We start from the raw sequence: 19,845 nt of genomic DNA, 5'->3' as shown, positions 1-19,845 counted from the left end.
CTTCAACATAAACTCGTTCGACTCAGATTCCGCATGATTTTTTTGTCGCATAGTTTTCGAGATATTGTTAAATTACGGCTTCTGGTTAAAGAAAACAACTACTTAGATCTTACACATTTTAAAATCTGGAGAACGTATTATTCGATCAAAACAGGTGATACATACATACATATAATTAAAGGTTCGAATCTCGGTGAAACACCAAAATTAAGAAAAACAGTTTTCTAATAGCGGTCGCCCCTCGGCAAGCAATGGCAAACCTCCCAGTGTATTTCTGCCATGAAAAAGCTCCTCATAAAATTAACTGCCGTTCGGAGTCGGCTTAAAACTGTAGGTCCCTCCATTTGTGGAACAACATCAAGACGCACAACACAAATAAGAGGAGGAGCTCAGTCAAACACCCAAAAAGGGTTTACGCGCCAATTACACACACACACACACACAATCAAATTCACGTTATGATCCGTTTAAGCTTAATTTTTCATAGAATTAAACGCTTTCAAAATATTGAAAAAGTTAAAAAAAAAAATTGGAAAAACATGAACATTTTCGATTTATATTTTAACTTTTCGAAAGTTTCGTTTTTTACTCATTTCGTAAACCATAAATATCTAGAAAAAAATTGAGTTATAAATGAAAAATTTATCCAATAGATATAAAACTTACTCGCATGAGATTAACAATATTCCAAATTGTTTGCAAGTGGCCCATACAGAATCGGTTTTTGTGCTATCATTATTTGGTTTTCTTAGCTACAAATTAGTTAGGGTAATAAATTTGAATAATAAAATTGTTTTTTTAGGGGTCAGGGGTAGTCAGAGGCTCGAAAAAATGATGATTTTGATTGATTGATCAGTAATAATTTTTTTGCTAGTCAATTGTTTTATTCTACAAAAATAAAAACATATCATAAATATATCATGTTTCGACTTGAATTTAGTAAAATTTAAAAAAAAATAATAATAATTGTAAAAGTGATCGCTGTTTGTGTGGAGCCCGTTTTCCCAGAAGTCCTTTGCGGTGATCATCACAAGTCTTTGGAGATTTATTTAAAATCAATCGGACAAGAGAAATTAGTTTTATTAATAGATCATTTTGTGCCTGGAAATATTTTTCAGATTTTCGAGAAAAAAACTGACAATAAATTGTTAAAATCAAAATTTTTGAAAAAAAATCCTTTGATCAGGCACGAGTGTCTTGTATTTTTCAAAAGCAGTATAAATTTTATTGAAATCTACCAAGCGGTTTTAAAGTTACAGCGATCACCAGTTCAAAAATCATAGCTTTGGGACAAACGCATTTAAAGTTTTGCAATCGATTCCGAAGCGCACGAGCGCCCTTTGTTAATTGTTAAATAATTCGGAGAGTATTTCTCAGATTCACTTTAAGTTTTCACACAATATCTTTAATATAATACTTTAAGAAAATGCAAAAAAAAAATTCAATTTTTTTAAAATTCTGACTAGCCCTGACCCCTTATTCGACGAATGCGATGCAGCAAACGCTTCAAAATGCCAAGAGAGAAAATTGCATTGACGGTTTGGCCCATGGGCACGAACTCCTTGTGGACAATTCCCTTGGAATCGTAAAAAGAAATAAGAATAGACTTGATTTTTGACACCTCCAAACCTGATTTTTTTAGTGGTGGCTCGTCTGGGGCTTTCCGGGGGCAGTCTGGGAGGCTCTGGGGCACTTTGACCCTTAGTTTCAGGTTCACGTTGGAAACACTACATTTCATCATGAGTTACAATGTTGTAAATGTTGTAAATAAAGTTCTCGCCTTTTCGCGCCTTTCGAATGTTGAATCCTGAGCAATTTTTGGTCCTCAGTTTACTTGAGTGGAATGAAAAGTGCACAGACCTTTCGTAAGCCCAAATGATCAGTTAAAATGTGATAAATCAATGTTCTGGAGATATTCAACTCTGTTTCCATGAATTTCAACGATGATTTCGATTCATTTTTGATAAATTTACGAACAATTTCGATGAAGTTTTCGGTGATTACTGATTTTGGAACATGTAAAGCATTCATGAACTCTGGCACTTTTTCAACAATCCAAGTGTTTGGGTAAAGGTTTCACCGATTTTAAAACAAAATTTGATATTAGGTATCTGCTCGGAACTCATTTTGTACATACTGACACTTTAGACGCAATATCTTCGCTTCTGCTGAATCGAATGTCACCAAGCTTTCTCTGGAAGTCAGCTAGGGAAGTAACTTCCAACGCACTAACTCATTAAAAAGATGGCGCCATCAAAAACATTTTTATGACGCCAGTCTTGTTTATTTTGGTCTTCACTTTGTATGAGAAGTGGGTGTACATTGCATAGGCACTAACCTTTTTTTTAAGGTAGTACTTAAAACACCAAGTTGGCAACTATTCATGTAAATATTTTAATATGCAGAACATAAGGTAGGTTGTTATTGAGAATGGGGTTAATCAAACTAAGATCAAACCCCCATTCTATGTAAGACAAGATATCAAAAATTGAAAATGGTGATAGTAAAGTAACCAATGAAGAATAGTTATCCAAAAAAAGTATATTATATAAAGTGCATTTATAAAAAATTAATGTATTTAATTAGAACCGATTTATAATTTCGACTCTGCCTCATAAGCATTTTTGGAAAACAATTGATCCGTTAGCGGCGGTATAGACGAGATATTCGGAAAAGTCGTATTGATGATCTGTTTTGGTGCACACTTTTAATATCTAATATCTGCTCTAAAAATAGCTTGTAGAGCTATGCTCGAAATATTCTAGAAAATCGCACTTTTGACCTAAACTAATTCATATTTCGCAAATGTCTTACCTCCATGGAAATAAGTGCTCTTGCTATACGAAGTGATATTTTAACCCGTACGAGGAATTTCAATTTTCGAGAAATATTTTAATCCTTTAATTATCTTTTTAGCGAACTTTCATTATAGCTGTTTTAAGAATGGATCAAAAATGCCAATTTAAGGGTTAAAATATACTACAAACAAACAAACAAAATATTCTCGCTCTATTCTACTGCCTGAAAGTCAGATTGAGAGCATTTGAAATCGTTTTATACACGATATTTTTGATAAATTAACTTCTCCTTCGACCAAAATGTTGAAACTTTAACCATCAGTGAAGAGAAATCCAACCCTTTTTATCAGTACAGTCCTTAAGCTAAATTGGTGTGGGATATGATATATGTATATTTTTACAATTGGCGCTTACATTTTATTGGGTGTATATTTATATATATGTATGTATTCTCAGATTGCTTGAGAGACTTGAAGTACTATACGTCCGAAGGTGTTTCTGAAGTTTGCTCTTAGATCTATAAATGATCTATGCCTATACCTCTCGTACAACTCGCATCCATCTCTCATTGGTTTTCAGCCTCATGAAATGAGCAGAAAAATCCTTTCTCTCTCATTCGTTTTTGCTGTTATTAATGGAACTGTTGATTGTTCGTCCCAACAAAGAGTGTGAGCGCCAATTGTTATTATTATTAAACTTGCGTTTATGCATTTTTGATGTTTATATTTTTTTTTTCTTTTTTGTAATTCAATTTAATTTGAAATCAAACCTGAATGTGCACAATTTCCGATTTTTTTTTTCCTAAACGCACCAAATACAATCAACCTTAATGATGATGAGTCTCTACCAACTATACCGCCGACGATGACTTTCGGTCGTTGTTTGATTATTATCTTTCGTTTCATTGCTGCCAGCAATACCGCTACAAATGGTATATTATGACAACAATAAGCATACGTTAGTATAAAATAGCCTAAGGTATATTTAGTTATGCCGCCGTAGCCGAATGGGTTGGTGCGTGATTACCATTCGGAATTCACCGAGAGGTCGTTAGTTCGAATCTCGGTGAAGGCAAAATTAATAAAAACATTTTTCTAATAGCGGTCGCCCCTCGGCAGGCAATGGCAAACCTCCGAGTGTATTTCTGCCATGAAAAAGCTCCTCATAAAAATATCTGCCGTTCGGAGTCGGCTTGAAACTGTAGGTCCCTCCATTTGTGGAACAACATCAAGACGCACACCACAAATAGGAGGAGGAGCTCGGCCAAACACCTAACAGAAGTGTACGCGCCAATTATTTATTTTTTATTTTTTTTTTATATTTAGTTATGGATTTACTGCGTTAGTTTAAAGTTTCAGACTTAAAACAGCCATTTAAACACACATAAAACTGGTTTAGAGAATAATTTTCTAAACAAAAAAAACAAAGTAATTGTGGCAAATACGAAATTTTATTTCGGAAAATTTAAAAGTAAAGAACCACTTCTAATGCGTTAAATTTTACAGTTTTGAATCCTAAAAACAAGGTGCCAATGAAACTTGTCGAATTTGCCAAATTTTGAATTTGTGCGTTAAATATTCTCAGAGCTTGCTTCTCTTTGAAGGAAGGTAAGTTGAAATTCTCCGCAAACTCATTCGTCGTTCATATTTGATTGCTGAAATGTAAATGAAGACCTATAATTCACTTATAACAATGGCGTCTTACCGGAACTGGCAGGGTTTTAATTGGAACTTAAAAAAAAACATTACATGGGATATTTAATAGTTTTACAATAATAAGAACCCATTATTTTAATTCAATAATTACTGATTGATTATTATATTTTAAAAGGACGATTGGTAACCTGGAATAAACTTTTTATAAAATCTTTTAAGTGAACTTTACAATATTAATCAAAACATGTTGTTATATTTCAATTATACAAATATTTAACACTGATTTTTACTTTTACAGTAATTGGTAACCCATAATAATTGAGTTTAACTTCATAATTATCCCAACAGATTTGTTAGTACCGCTATTAGAACTATCCGCCGAAAGCAGTGACAGAACGCACACAATTACGTACCTGCATACATATACATATTCACATGCATGCAGGCATACATAATCATTCAATAACCCCCGCAGCTGATGGATCCCTCATTATCTACATATATGCTAGTTTTTTTAGTGAAGAAAATGTTGCTCTAACTTACACATCATCATCAAACAACGTCATAATGAAGTTGGCAATTAACTTAAGTGAAAAGAGAGAAATAATGGCGTCAGCGGCGCAGTAGCAGAAAAGTGTCGCTGCAGAGGATGCAGTGACGACAACGACATGGCCGATTGTTTAGTTCCGATTGAACGTCGCTTTGCTTCGGTTGTGTTATGTTTGTGTGCACGGAGAGTCAAAGTCGTCCAGTGTTGAAAGGCAGCAAATGGGAATTGTCATTATATTAATTACATCATTTACTTTTGGGCATAAGTACCAACGAACAACAACATATTGATTAAGTTTTTTACAAGCTAGCAAACCAATAACAGCACAAGAGCATTCAAGTAAAAGCAAATTAAATTGATGCAACATCATTAGCAGCGTGTGCAATAGTAAGCAGCAGCAGCTATCCAATTCGCCAGTCAGACAAACAGGCAGGCAAATTGGATAGAAGAAATGTGAGTGGAGACGAATTGAGGTTTAAGGTACATAAAGAAAAGTGAAATAAAAGACAAAACGAAATTAAGGGCCAAGCAATAATGAATCAAATAAACGAACTACGAAAATAAAAAGAGAAGCGGATTGAAATGGTCATTAGACCCGTTGTGTGTTAATATAATTAGTTTTGACGGGGTGCCATTTGTGGTGGCGCTGAGATTTACGTATGCGCTCATACAAAACAACCGAATAATATTGAAACAAGTACTTGTACAAACATACAAACATTTTAAGTGGTATATGCGTTAACTAAAATGCCAACAACATCAAAATAAAAATAAAAAATAAAACTACCTATGTACATACGTACATATGTATATAAAAAGAAGCAATAGTATTTAGCCCCCATCTTGTTTCTGGTTACACAGCAACAATTGTGGCAGCAGGAGCCGCGGACAAGTGTATGTAGAAACTAACGAAAGTGTCGTCGGTGGCATCTCGCGCCCAAGATGTTTGACGCAGAGAGCGCATCTGCATCTTCTTCACTTGTCGGTTTAGTATACTTGAATATCCGCTTTAGTATAAGTTGTTCCCTGCTCTATGATGTCAGCTAACCAATGTGAGCGTTTTGTTATCTTCGTGAACTTTTCGTTGGACCAGAACTAATGTGATTTACCTTTGTGCCAATTTGCTAAAGTCAATCAATTAAAAGTACCCGGTGCATTAAATGCATTCAATGCAGGTGAATTGATGCGTATGACGAAAAAAGCAACTATGAATTGTGTTTACCGGGCGATAAATACAATTCCATATTACCTTTATGTGTTAATGAAAAGCTGATTGTGGCGGAAGCCAATGCTCAAATAAATATTTTAGTGCTACTATTCATACCATCACCTAAATAATAAGAATAATAATAATATTTTTAATGATCATTCCACATCTATAATTATCACCAGAGAATTCAGTTCAATTATTTTATATATTACCGACTGCCTCTACTAATGCAGATGATGGTGTTGTTGTTCCTCTTTTTCATAATGTTTCTTAGTTGGCGCCAATGCTGAGAGTGAGAAAACGATAATTTCGTTTGCAAGCAGCACGAGAGAGAGAGAGAGGGAAAGAGAAAGTGAATGGCATACCCGATTCTCCATTGCAATAATGCCAGAGGTTTTATTATCAGTCACTATTTTGGGGTTATAGAAACATACATAATAAATTGTTGATGAAATTAAGATGAAAATAGTGAAAAGCTAATACTAATTGAAAGAATTGTGGCGACATGGCTATTATACAGTATACGTTTCTGCATAAGGCTTTGTTTTTTGTATGTCACCATGTACATGGCTGTGTATGTAATAGCAGGCGAGCGGCGTTATTATGGCTTAATGATTATTTAATTCCGCTTCGACAAATTGATATTGTAAACGTCATCATTATCGAATTTTTGTTTTTAATCACAATTAAGCAATTTTCTGTTTTGTTTTGCTCGCCTATATCTTGTTGCATGGCTAACCGCTCTTAAACTCAAGAGTGCGTGCAAACAGGGTGGACGCTCTATAAAGATTAGCTATCAAAACCAGCTGTTGGTTGTTGAGTGTTGGTTTCATACAATGTCATGGAGTTTGCAGAGACCTCTAGATATTGCGGACGTAAAATCAAAAAGGTGAGCTAACGTCAACAAATTGGACCCTCTGAGAATTTTGGAGTTCCGAATTAATGCGCTATTTAGAATTTTGAAGAACTGGTATTGAGTTTTTAATAACCAGACCAAAAACTAACGAGTAGTAATTTCCATCGTTATCACTGAGATTGAAGTTATGGATTTTTTTATTATATGATTATTATACTGGAAGATTTAAATTAATTATGCCTTACTTTGAGTATAGGTTGAAGTCTCTAGTGTGTTATTTTTTTGAGAAGAGGAGGGGTAAAAACGAGTGGCTTCAGCTGCTTCATGAGCCCCGCGTTACTTTGGCACGTTCCGGACTGTAGCAGGCTATATTTCTACCTATCTAGAATCAACCTTGACATAAAAAAAATATAAATAATTAATTGGCGCGTACATTTCTGTTAGGTGTTTGACCGAGCTCCTCCTACTATTTGTGATGTGCGTCTTGATGTGATTCCGGAATTGAGGAACCTAAGGTTTTAAGCCGACTCCGAACGGCAGATATTTTTTATGAGGTGCTTTTCCATGGCAGAAATGAACTCGGATGTTTGCCATTGTCTGCCGAGGAGCGACCGCTATTAGAAAAAAAATGCGTGTAGCGTAGTACACATAACAGAAGAGAAAATTTCAAGGCAGACAAAGAAAGAGGGAGATCCGAGAGCGAGTGAGTGAGAGAGAGAGAAATAACACTAGTCTACAAGGAAAAGTATCCGAAATAATTTAAACTAATATCTGCTTCTCTGTCCATGCAAAATTCGGATTGATAACTAAAATTAATTTATTAGTTTGAGTTTTCGAGATATCCTAACCTAAAAGTGCAAAAAACCCCATTTTTGCCCATATTTGAGGTTATGTAGCCTTGCAGATGTTTTCTTTCACCAAAATTAAAGGATGGCATCTTTAAATACAATCCTTCTTTTTTCAAATGGTGTTTTGTTTGCTCAAATATCATTTTTTTTCGCAGAGATATCGCATTTTGAAATTTTCATGTTTCGAAATTTTCCTACACCTGAAAATCGATTAAGATAACATAGACATGATATGTTGTTTAGGTTAGAATATCTCGAAAACTCAAACTAATAGAGCAATTCTGAGGCCAGATTTGGATTCAGCGTATCATAAACCTTCGGAAATATATAGTCTGGTTTCTGAGTCTGAATGTTGGTTAAATTTTGTCGGCCTGTGTAATGTATATCTAAATAAATTCACAACATTTGCAGAGAATACAAATAGACAAAATTTACAAAAAACGGAGAAGGGTCGACCGGTGTAGGTAAAAGCCGTACACAAACCATGGCAACAACGCACACTACTCCGAGCGTTTATCACCCGCACAAACTCAGCGATTCCAGGACCGTAGCAACGGCACAAATTACCGCAAGGCAATATTAATAAATCCGACGCCGGAATGGATAGCACTTTATAAGACGCACAAGCACCAGCCAGGAAACCGAAAAAAGTGCCAAAAAGTAGGCACCAAAAATATATTTCCTACAAGTTTGCTCCAATAAACAAGCGCCAAAAAGTAGGCAGTGTTGTTTCTCACTAGAAATTAGCAACCACAAGGAAAAACTCAGGAAAAATAGCCTAAAGTGTATCTAAGATATATATAAGGTATAGCTCTCTCTCTCCTTTTCCTCTACGCTATATCTTTTTTCTCTCTCGCGGAATGAAAATGTCCAAAACGTTGCATGGCCTTGAAATTTTACTCTTCATAAAAAGTTCACTTCAAAAACTTTTTCTTCATTTTGGTGTTTCATGCACTGAGATCGAACCTACGTACTCCGGATGATAGTCACGGACCAACCCATTTGGATACGGCGGCCGTGACCATGACATACTCAACATATTTTCGCCCTGTGAAAATCGGATATATGTTGAGTAGACACGTGTCGCCTTAAACTTACTCATCTAACACCCTTTTCCCTCTGGACCCACCCCATCGAAACTGCATGTTTCCTGGACTTGCCATTAGATGGGATTGATGATGGGGACCGTGGACCTTACCGAGCTTCGCAGTGCTTGGTAAACTGCTACAACAACAAAAAAAACAATAAAACATGGTTTTATGCATTTTAACACCCCATTTTCTCAAAACCAAGACGTTATTGTTACATCGAAAACCAGTCGCATAAAAAAAAACTAAGCGACTTTTATAGATCTCTAATTATTACGTTCAATTTGTTTCCAGATACGCCTATCCTCTTGTAGCTTTGGCTGATCGACTAAAATATTTGCAATACACAGTTGGACTTCTTAGTGTCGCGATAGCGAAGGTTCTTCGGGAATTCCATTTGTCCTTTATGAGACCCATGTGAAATGCCTGTAAGTTTAAATATATGCACTAAATGCACGTAAATAGAAATAGTCAATAAAAACGTTTACAATTTCATCTTTCATCTTTTGTAGTATGAAAAATTCAATAAAAAGCGCCGACAATGGGAGGATAATGGAGTTTTAGAATTAATTAAATTGTGGAAAGTCTGTGCCTATGAGTTGCGCACCATAAAACGCAATGGCCATTTGTATGTGGCTATGGCAAAGCAGTTAACTGCCTTAGGTGTACCTGTAACAGCTCTAGAAGTACATTTCAAAGTAAATAACTTGACTCAGCGTTACAGGTTAGTAAACAATTAAGCACCTCACAAAACTGTTATTATAAACTCAAAATGTAATCCTTTTTTTATTCACAGACAAGAGCAAAAAACTTTTGAAACTACGGGCATTATAAGTACGTGGAAATTCTATTCACAAGTGGATGATGTTTTCAAAAGTTTGTCCGGTCAAGCTGGGTATAAGTATGCTTTCGCGAAACGTGAAAATAATTTAACCAAAAACACTTTTGTATTTTTTAAACATTCACAGAGATAAACGCATTATGACGCCTGCATCAAATCCGAGTACTTTACCATCGGCATCGGAATCGCCAGTCTGGAAGAATCAAATGTCTCAACAAGAATTTAACAGTAATAATTCCGAAGGATTTTACAAGTAAGCTAATGGTGTATTTTTGCTATAAATTTCACAATTTTTTCTTCACTTGTCATAGATCTGAATATGGAATGCACCGACATTTTATGGATCACACCCAGCCACCACCGAATCAAAACAACGATGTGAACTTTATGGCCTCCACAGCCGCTGCGGCTGCAGTTGCTGCTGCTTCGGCGCAACTTAATTCAGCACCGAATAACACAAATGCAAATGGTGTGGTGCCAAATTACAATAACAAAATCAAAAAACCAACTGAAGAATATGATAAATTCGTAGATATTGTCAAAAATATCGTCGATAATCACAAGGCCACACCGGATAAAGTGGATACCTTTGGGGACTTTATTAAATCATATATGAGGCGATGGCCAGAACGTTTGCAGGACGAAGCCATAAATCATATAACCAATTACGTGATTGTTAAAAACATGGAGAATACGATGAATAATGGCGGGGATGGTGTGAATAATAGACAATAATACAAGGGAGCTTAGAGTTTAGGTTTGGTTATATTCTGATAAAATAAATTGTGTATGTGTATGTTGTAGCATTAGTGTCAGTTTTAAGTATACCAAAACGTTACTTAATTTAAAGAATATGAACAATTTTTCACTTTTTGATTTTAATGTTTAAGCAATGTTTCATGGAGAGTAGGGAAAATATATATAAAAGCTAGTAATTTAGTGCTTGTGAAATGTATATAATATTTTTTTTCTTGTAAGCTGAAAGTTCTTTTATTTTATTATTAATTTAAGTTAATGCAGTAAGAATATGTTTATTTTACATATTATAACGGAATAAAAAAAGATTTTACCCTCTTAAGGTACATTGAAATAATTTAAAGTTCCCTTTCACCGCGGAAAGTAATACGAGTAGCACTGCACAATACATCAAGGGGTTATATACAGTTAGAGGGTCGAAAAAAAACGAATTTTTCGGAATTTTTGCTGAGAAAACTTTTAAATTTATTGATCTTAAAATTTGTACACATATTATGTTATTTTTTAACTGTATTTTAAGGAGTTACATGGGTTTTGTTGGTTCAAAAAATCGATTTTTTTGGCTTATTAATTTCTACAGCATCTCAGGAATATTATCCTAAATTTTCAAGCCGATCCGAATAATAAATTCGGAGATACAGCCTTTGGAATGTGTGCGCTCCAAGCCACTTTTATTGTTATTCAAACTTTAAACGCGTTTTTCTCGGAACTGTGTTTTCAAAGTCGGTTGTCAAATGTTCTCGAAAACTACTCAAACCGATCTTCATGAAATTTTACACAGGTGTTCGAGATACAATTTACTCGTGCTTGGACGAAGGATTTTTTTCAATTACAAATATTTAAAAAAAAAAAATGTCAAGCAAATTTGACCGAAATTTTCATTATTTTGCAAAAATGTCTGCCAAAATTCCAATTTTTACTATTTTTTTTCCTTCCTTCAAGCTCGAGTTTATGTTCTTTACTTATTTTTGTTTTTTCATTTTTGTTGAACCTGTCAGGAGTTATGCTGACAACGCGGACGCACCTTTTTTTCGAGGGGTCACCGGAAATGACGTCACAATGGAGGAGTTTTAATTTTTTTTTTTGAAAATTTCAGAAATTATTCTTTAAATATGTATCTATAAGACAGAAGAAAGTTTGAATTAAATAAATAATTTTTTACATAGAAAAAAAATATTGAAAATAGCCTTTTTTACCCGACGAAACCCATGTAACCCCTTAAGACTTAGTATTAGTAAAACTATTTATTTGGATAAGGAGCTTCAGCTGATCTCCGGGAGCTCCTTTCAAAAAAGACGTTTTGCGGTGACCACTATATCTCTAAACTGGATCCTCTGAAATTAAAAAACCAAACAGATTTCGTTAAAGTAATGTTAAATCTAGTAATTAATAGAAGGAATAAGCGAAATACATTTCTTGACAAAATGGCGGTTTCTAAAAAAAATTTGATTTGACTAAAATTGACTATCGATTTGTGAATAAAATTTCCACCTTAAATTGTTTATAAAAAAATGTTTATCTGTGAGAAAAAATCTTCGATTAAGTACTAAAAAATATATTTAAGTTCGTGTTAAAATTTAAGACTAATCGGTTTAGCCGTTTTCGAGTAATGTTGGTCCCCGATTTTGAAAACACCATTTAAAAAAAAAAACGCGCTGCCGCTCCGGCCTTGTACTTTCAAGCACTCTGAAACACCTTTTCAAATTTGCGTGTAACTTCGAAAATATTCACCGGAACGAAATTAAATATTCATGTTCATTACATCAATGTACATTAAGAAAAAAAAAATAAAAAAAAATTCGGTTTTTTACAAAATCCTAACTGTATATAACCCCTGAATGCAAATTCGTAACTCTCTCTCTCTCTTGTTCCTATTTGGCGTCGACCTTCCTTGTCCTCATGCGCCAGGTTTCTCTGTTCTGCGTCGTCACATCATCAATGTACTGCTCTTTTAGGTCCCTTTGCATCGTATTTAGCCAGGTCGATTGTGGTCTTCTCCAAGTTCTTGTTGGCTCAGTTATGTTTATGGCGAGTTTGACGTTGTGGTCTTCCTGCCTTCTCTCATTTTCTCAGAGGTTGGTGAAATTTTCATATATTCTCATAATTTGATGTCTTTCACTTTGTCCACGTTATTCCTATTGCCCAGCGAAGTATTTTCATTTCCGCTAAGTGCATCTTCTGGTTGTGCTTAGCTTGCGCTGCCCAACATTCCGACCTGTACAGCATTACTGGTCTCACACAGGTTTTTTACACCTTTCCCTTAATCGTTAATGGCATTTTCTTGTCACATATTGTGGTTATTATTAACCATATAACTATTAATTGTTTATGTTTTATTCCTAGCATATATGTATAAGTATAGTTCCTGAAGTTATAAAATACAAGCAAACAATTTTTTGCAAAACTTATTGATGCAATAAATGAAATTAAATACCAGCAAGTACCATTGTTCTTTTTTTTAATTTTTTCCTTTTTTTAATTTTCGTGTCTAGTAGCTACATTTTCGTTACGGCCCACTTTCTGTCTTGAGTTCTTGTATTTAAAGATTTTTGAAAAGGGATGTAAAGTTGTTGGGAGTCTAAAATGTAAAGGTATAGGGTGCATATGTTTGTACTTATTTTCGTATGTTTTCGCATGAACTACTTGAAAATGGCAAAAGAAAAAAAACGAATTCGAAAAAATGTCAGATCTTTTCTCCCAGCTCTGCTTAGATTCGCCAGAAGCGCTGACATCCTACATGATGGCTACTTTCAGTATTCATAGAGGTCGGTCTCTATCTGGTATTGCTAGGGACCAAAAGGTCTTTGCATGGCTTATTGCCAACCAGGCTAACCTAACCTTTTCTACCAATTCAACATTCTACAGTTTGGGTTTATAAGTTTTATTACTCCATATTTTGTTGTTGTTATTTAGAACAGGTTTGCCAAATTGACTCTATTTTTTTGGCAAACAAATTTGATAGATATATTTGTACGGAACCCGTGTGTTTTTCGTTTTTTATTTATGCTGCTTTGTTTGTTTGGTTACATTCTGATTGAAATCGTGACATTTAAATCACCAAATCACAAAAACAAAATTTCGTTTTTGTACCCTTGCTATTACCCTAGATACACATAGTAATGCACCAACACAATTTCAACAATCAATGAGTCCAACAGTGTGTGTACAAAATCCACACGTCTCGAGACGATTTCGTGTGTTATCAACACCCAAAGCGATATTGTCCTTGAACGTTTTAGCAAAATCCTGCAATTTAGACGCCATAGCTATCTGAGAAGTTCTATTTAATGGACGTGGCAGTCCTATTGGGTGCAATAGAAATGTGACTGTTCGCAATTGAAGAAGAAGAATAAATAATGAAATAATTGTCAATGTTTATTCCTCTTTGTTTTAGTTCGTTTAATTTTACGTGTTTGATATTGCATACAGTTACTTGTTTTTATAAAAAATAGTGGAAAATGGGAGTTTCCAATTATGATGGCAAGTAGACGTGTGTTCATTTATCCGCTTTAATGGGTGTAAACAATTTTTTGATTTACAGCTCTTAGGAAACAAGCGCGACATTTAGAAAATGAAATCGACTTGAAATTGGTTGCATTCAGTAAAATTGGTGCAGGCACCAGCACATCCCTGCACAGCAGTTCATCTACCGACACATCACCATTGCTAGGCGAACATGTCTTCGATTCGTTATCAGAGGAAATATCACAAATGCTGGACAAGGTAAAAAAATAGAATTCATAATAAAGTGTCAGATTGTCGATAATCGCTCATTTCTTGGCTTGTTCCGTAGCTTTCGTCCCTGAATGAAACAATGTCTGAACTTCCTGCAACAGGTGCTGCAGCAATGCACACCCTCCAGCGCCATCGCGAAATCCTGCATGGATATAGACAAGAATTCAATAAGATTTGTGCAAATCACACAACGCGCATCGAACGTGAAGAGTTACTGCGTGGTTCTGGCTTGGCCACAAACAGCCCAACGATTTCTGGCCTAAGTAGACGTGATCTGTATCTGAAAGAAAGTACTCATTTGAGTAGGTAAGAAAGTTTGCCTAGTGTTAAAACAGCTAATAACAAAACCGCTTACAATTTAAAATATGATTGTGCACACTTTTAAATTCGGCTACCCCCGTTTTACTCCTGCAGTTCAAGTAATATGGTCAGTGATCAGATAAACATAGCTATTGAGACGAGAGAGCATTTACTTTCGCAGCGACAGGCATTTAAACGTTTGCAGACACGTTTTAATGACATTTCAAACAGATTTCCTTTGATTTCCAGGTACGTTTTTTATGTCTAGTGGTTAAATACGAATATCAAAGGTTTTTAATTTATTATTTCAGTCTTATTCAAAGGATCAATATTAAGAAAAAACGCGATTCGCTAATTTTGGGCGCAGTCATTGCTTTGTGTGTAATACTTTTACTGCTTTACGCATTCAATTAACGATGTTCCAAGTGAGCCGATATGTAATTACAAAGCTAATATAAAAATCACACATTTCACGGTACTGTAAGGGCTGACCAGACATAAGTATGAAGGAAAGTAAATATATTTTTTGTAATTTTTGTTCCATTTCAGTTAAATTATGTTACATTAGGGAAATATATAATGAAAAATCGTATTGTAATTTGTGATAATACAAAGTTTGAATAAAAATAAAGAAAAAGTTTTAAAAGTCAACATTTTTGTAGATATTGGCGAGTTAGTTTCGAGTATTTTTGCTACCTTCGTACCGACATGTATTTTAATTTGGCCAATAATTTACTATATGAGTTTTTATTGCAGCGCCACATTACAACTTGGGATTTCTTTTTTCTATCGCAGCAATTTATTTTTGAGGTTTTCCAACCACCTCACACTTTTTGATAACTAAAGTGCTTAGCCGATTGAGTGTAGCGTATTTCGAACATATGCACGTGAACAGCTGTTTTTTGACAGCTGCCCGGCTGTTGAATAAAGAACGCGTAACTTCTTTTTTTTATATCATTTCGCAGTTCCAGTTAAAATAGTTAATAAAAATTGTATTAAGAGAAAATGGCAACTGCACCAGCGACAAAAAAAGATGACGCCAAACGAGTATTTTTCGAAAATGCCCAGATGGATTCCATGGCGCAGCATTTTGTGGGAAACCTCTACAGGTATCATCTATTTAATTGTTCATCTCATTGCATTTGTAATTAGTTATTCAATTTCAACACAGATACCGTGAAAATATCGTGATACCAACCAGTAATGGTCCAGTGCAAATAAAAACAAACGAAGAGAAAATGATTGAAAAGACAGTAGAAAGCTGTGCTTTCAAATCCATCACCGCTTGTGTAATGGGTAAGAAAATCAACATTCTATGTGAAACAATCTCATATCTACTTTTTATTATTGTTTCCAGGTTATGGTTTGGGTGCTGCCATAGGTCTGTTTAGCGCTTCTGTCAATCCCAGTCTCACAGACCCATTGTTGCATGAAAAGAAACAGAGTGCACGTGAGATTTTACGCGATATGCGCAAGACAACGCATGGTTATGCTAAGAATTTCGCTATGATCGGCATGGTGTTTTCTGGTGTAGAGTGCACTATCGAAAGTGTAGGTCAATGCCTTTTATATGTGCTAAGAATCACGTTTGTTAATTGGGTTCTTATTTTTTATAGTGTCGTGGTGTGACCGATTGGAGAAATGGCACCTACGCGGGCGCCGTTACTGGCGGCTTGATTGGTCTGCGTGCTGGCCTAAAGGCGGGAATTGTAGGTGCTGCGGGTTTCGCTGCCTTCTCCACCGTCATTGATTACTATATGCGACATCGATTGTAGGAGCCCTGATGCTTTATGCTTTTTAGTTTTATTTCGGTAAATAAATTGCTGGTTATTTTGTTTAGAGTTAAGTGTATAAATAAAAAGAGTTAGATATATAACTTGCAATATTACCAAAGGAGTACTGAATTCATCTTAATATTACCATTTTTGTTGATAGTCAAGCTGCGATTAAGGCACTGACTGCAGGAGTTCGCTCTCGATTATCCAACAACATAAAAGCACACTTGGTTGTGTCCCCGACTACTCTGGACTGGAGGGAGATGAAAGAGCGTGCATACGAAAGGCTCCAAGCTAGACCTTCAGCGAGTGGTAGGGGGCATTAGCATTCCTCTAACTGTACACTGCGATTGACTCGAGCGTAATTGCGTATACCAATAGAAGGTGGTCTCTGACTAACAACTGCAGAGTCTCCAAAGCGCTCTTCCCAAAATTGAATCTTAAAGTACAAAATGTCTGCTTGGATTCAACAGATCAACTACCAGCGCCCTCCCAAGTGTTATAACGGCTCACTGCACTGTTGGCACCCTAGCCAGTAGAATGGGTGTACCTCACAATGGCTTCTGCAGGAGTTGTGGAGATGAAGAAGAAATTGAGTCCGTACAACACCTCCTCTGTGAATGTCCTGCCGTGCCAAATATCTTGGCGATTATTTCGTTGAAGACCTGAGAAATTCGCAAAATGTCTCACTGGAGATCTAAGTGGTCTAAGCAACTTAGTTAGGGGATGGAAATCAAATCAGGTATTGCAATGGGCCTTAGGGTGCCTTGTCTTAGAAAAGCAACCTGGATAACCTAACCTAACCTAACTTAATATTAAGTGGTCTAGGTTTCATTCTTTAAGAAATAAGTAAATTTTATGAATGCATGAATGGTAAAGGACCAGCAACTAACTATCGATTCCAAATCAAAATAAGAAAAAAAAAACTAGAAAACAACTGAAATTATTGAAATTCACTGGCGGTTAAAGGTTTCTGATTATTGAAATTTGAAGGCTGAAAATTTCGTTATACCAAATCCAAGCATTTTATGAGACACTAAAAGTCCGTTGTTCTTGTAGCAGGTTACAGAACGTCTTCTTTGCGGCCACCATAGCTGAATGGGATGTTGCATGACTACCATTCGTAAGAGCGTTGGTTCCAATCTCCATGCATGAAACAGCACAATGAACAGTGGTAAGATCCTAACTGGTTGGCGTTGTTGTAGCAGTAATTTTGCCCTGTCAGTGTAGTGTAATCACCGGTCGTCTTCGTCTAGCTCATCTAACGGTAGGCCTAGGAAACTTGCTGTTTCGACAGGTTTGGTGTTAGATGAGTGGGTTTGATGGGGCATGTGAAAAGGGGGGTGCCTTCACATGCCGGACGTATGTTTAGTATATCAGGATAGGTAGGAGTTTAACCTGCTACAGTATTCAGAACGTCATTCCCATGGCAACCGGATCTACGTTACCGGAATTTTCCCCGACCAAGGGTTGCCGCCCCAGTAAACTTGCTCTGCCTAGTGTACCGTACCCCATCCTAACCGGTATTTCGGACTGCTGGACTATGCACTCTCCCTATCGTTCACGGCCTTCCTTCTCAACTTACAAGGTGGCTCAGACCTCGAGGGTAGGGTGGCGCAGGTGTATATTTAGAAAATCTGGGGATCTCTTTCAGCTTTCGACACCTTCTACTTTCTGGCCCTGCATTAGCTAGAACCCGAATGAAATGTTTAGGAGCTCTACAATATGAGAGGTTAGAAAGTCTCTCGGGGTTAGAGCTTCAGAGCTTACAAGAAGCATACTACAAGGAAACGTAAGGGTCAAGCTCCACCTGGTACTATTGCGGACCAATGTCTATGTGATGGCTTTCAGCCAGCCTGATCATCCTAACCTAGCCTTTCAGCTTTCAGCGTCCCGATTACTGTAGTGTTTTTTAGGCTGAACTATGTCAATAATTAAGCCCGTGACACAGTGTGATGCGATACCTGAAGATGATATCTACATTTTCAGAGAAAGCCAGTCGGCAATAAAATCCCTCACAAAATAGTCGACAAACACGACATTTCTTAACGAGAAGCCTGAATCGTTTTACTCAAAGAGTAACTTAGGTTCCTAGCCATTGCGACATCGAGTGGAACTGTAAGACAGATGAATCAGCGAGACTTGGAACCAAACTGACTGATGAGTGCACAGGTAATGACATAGGAAAACCCTTACGGACATGTAAGCTTTTTATTTTTGAAAAATTTGTAAGAATAGTGTACGAAAGATGGCGTGACGAACTCACATATAGAGTCGGCCGAAAATTGTGGCCGACTCTCAATGCTAAATGCAAAGAACCTCTGCACACGGGTATTATCTAATAGGTAGACATCAACAGAGAATAGAGAGTTGGATCCGTTCAGGACATTGTAGTTAATGATTTGGGTTTGCGCTGTGTTGCTGCAAAGTTGATCCCAAAGGACATGAATTTCATGAAAACCGCGGTGATATCGCTAAAGACATACTTTCCAAAGTTGAAACCGACCCAACATCAACAACGCATCATTACTGGAGAGCAGAAGTGGGTTTATGAGTATGACACGAAATCCAGATAACAGGCTAGTGAGTGGAGAGCTCCGAATGAACCGAGACCAAAAAAAACATGTATTTTTCAGTCAAAAAAGAACGCGATGCTTACGGTTTTTATGTATTACAACGATTTGTACGCTACGAACTTTTGCAAGGAGGTCAGACAGTTCATAATGACTATTATTACGTGAAGCGATTCGCCAAAATTTCACCTGGTTTGGCTCTCTGCGATTTTTTTCTGTTTGGTCGAGATTTTTTTTCATAATTTTTATTTTGACTCTGTTCAATTATTGGCGCAATGACGTCAATTTATAATTCCTTACGTCTTAGACAGGAAGTTACATCTGTTTAACTAATTTTCCTTTCTATTTACCACTGTTTAAATTTTTTTTTGTTTATATCCTTGTTCACTCCGCTTGGGAGCAAATGACCCCGACAAGACTCTCATCGTACACGATTCGGGACTGTTGTGTTTGCGCTGTCCCATGTGATGTCGGCATCTGCTAGTTCGCGCACCATCGACCTTCGCCAAGTGATCTTTTGCCGACCGCGGCCTCTGCTCCCTTGCAGGTTCCAGTCCAGTGCCATTCTCGTGATGCTATCTGGTGGTTTTCTAAGCGTGTGACCTATCCATCGCCACTTTCGGCCATTGATTGCCGTCGGATGGATTCGTGATTCCTCCACTGCTCGTCGTTGCTGATGGTGTTCGGCCAGAGTATTCTACAGATGATGCATAGACAATAAAGCAGGGAGATACGCTTTCTACGCTTGTGCTTAATCTGATCCTAGACCATATAATTAAAGAGGTTGATTCATCAGGCACAATATTCAACAAAGCTTCGCAAATATGTGACTTTGCTGGTGAGACCTGGTCGTCTTCGCG

At 36.4% G+C, this 19,845-nt stretch overlaps 3 protein-coding genes across 10 annotated transcripts; all 3 read left to right on the top strand.

Moving 5' to 3' along the window:
* The first annotated feature begins 5,123 nt into the window (after nt 1–5,123).
* On the top strand, nt 5,124–10,924 carry LOC128855585 (uncharacterized). Of its 8 annotated transcripts, none has more exons than XM_054090607.1 (6): nt 5,124–5,456; nt 9,300–9,433; nt 9,518–9,729; nt 9,802–9,900; nt 9,974–10,099; nt 10,158–10,924. In XM_054090607.1, the coding sequence occupies exons 2-6, from the start codon at nt 9,428–9,430 to the stop codon at nt 10,579–10,581; spliced, it is 867 nt and encodes a 288-aa protein (XP_053946582.1). In that variant the 5' UTR covers nt 5,124–5,456; nt 9,300–9,427; the 3' UTR covers nt 10,582–10,924. The 8 variants fall into 8 exon arrangements, with proteins under 8 accessions (XP_053946582.1, XP_053946575.1, XP_053946576.1 ...); XM_054090600.1 differs by having other exon boundaries at nt 9,802–9,906; XM_054090601.1 differs by having other exon boundaries at nt 5,124–5,483; nt 9,802–9,906.
* Nucleotides 10,925–13,971: 3,047 nt separating this feature from the next.
* Nucleotides 13,972–15,288, top strand: LOC128859923 (Golgi SNAP receptor complex member 1). Its single transcript, XM_054097076.1, has 5 exons — nt 13,972–14,082; nt 14,144–14,325; nt 14,396–14,643; nt 14,752–14,886; nt 14,949–15,288. Exons 1-5 carry the CDS (start codon nt 14,061–14,063, stop codon nt 15,049–15,051), a joined length of 690 nt encoding a protein of 229 aa, XP_053953051.1. The 5' UTR covers nt 13,972–14,060; the 3' UTR covers nt 15,052–15,288.
* Nucleotides 15,289–15,531: 243 nt separating this feature from the next.
* Nucleotides 15,532–16,522, top strand: LOC128859929 (mitochondrial import inner membrane translocase subunit Tim22). The gene is made up of 4 exons (XM_054097089.1): nt 15,532–15,746; nt 15,809–15,933; nt 15,995–16,188; nt 16,254–16,522. The coding sequence occupies exons 1-4, from the start codon at nt 15,643–15,645 to the stop codon at nt 16,410–16,412; spliced, it is 582 nt and encodes a 193-aa protein (XP_053953064.1). The 5' UTR covers nt 15,532–15,642; the 3' UTR covers nt 16,413–16,522.
* Nucleotides 16,523–19,845: the final 3,323 nt, after the last annotated feature.

Source organism: Anastrepha ludens, chromosome 2 (genome assembly GCF_028408465.1).
Source record: "Anastrepha ludens isolate Willacy chromosome 2, idAnaLude1.1, whole genome shotgun sequence".
Taxonomy (NCBI): Eukaryota; Metazoa; Arthropoda; class Insecta; order Diptera; family Tephritidae; genus Anastrepha; species Anastrepha ludens.
Note: the sequence above shows the minus strand (reverse complement) of the source record. Positions and strands in the feature narration are given on the sequence as shown.

Excerpts from the sequence above, each read along its gene's own strand:
- LOC128855585 (XM_054090600.1), top strand. Across the intron at positions 9,730-9,801 it reads AACTTGACTCAGCGTTACAG|ACAAGAGCAAAAAACTTTTG; the intron begins GTTAGTAAACAA and ends TTTTATTCACAG. Across the intron at positions 9,907-9,973 it reads TCCGGTCAAGCTGGGTATAA|AGATAAACGCATTATGACGC; the intron begins GTATGCTTTCGC and ends AAACATTCACAG.
- LOC128859923 (XM_054097076.1), top strand. The coding sequence starts at position 14,061 with ATGGGAGTTTCCAATTATGATG. Across the intron at positions 14,083-14,143 it reads GGGAGTTTCCAATTATGATG|CTCTTAGGAAACAAGCGCGA; the intron begins GCAAGTAGACGT and ends TTTGATTTACAG. Across the intron at positions 14,326-14,395 it reads TATCACAAATGCTGGACAAG|CTTTCGTCCCTGAATGAAAC; the intron begins GTAAAAAAATAG and ends CTTGTTCCGTAG.
- LOC128859929 (XM_054097089.1), top strand. The coding sequence starts at position 15,643 with ATGGCAACTGCACCAGCGACAAAAAAAGATGACGCCAAACGAGTATTT. Across the intron at positions 15,747-15,808 it reads TTTGTGGGAAACCTCTACAG|ATACCGTGAAAATATCGTGA; the intron begins GTATCATCTATT and ends ATTTCAACACAG. Across the intron at positions 15,934-15,994 it reads CATCACCGCTTGTGTAATGG|GTTATGGTTTGGGTGCTGCC; the intron begins GTAAGAAAATCA and ends TATTGTTTCCAG.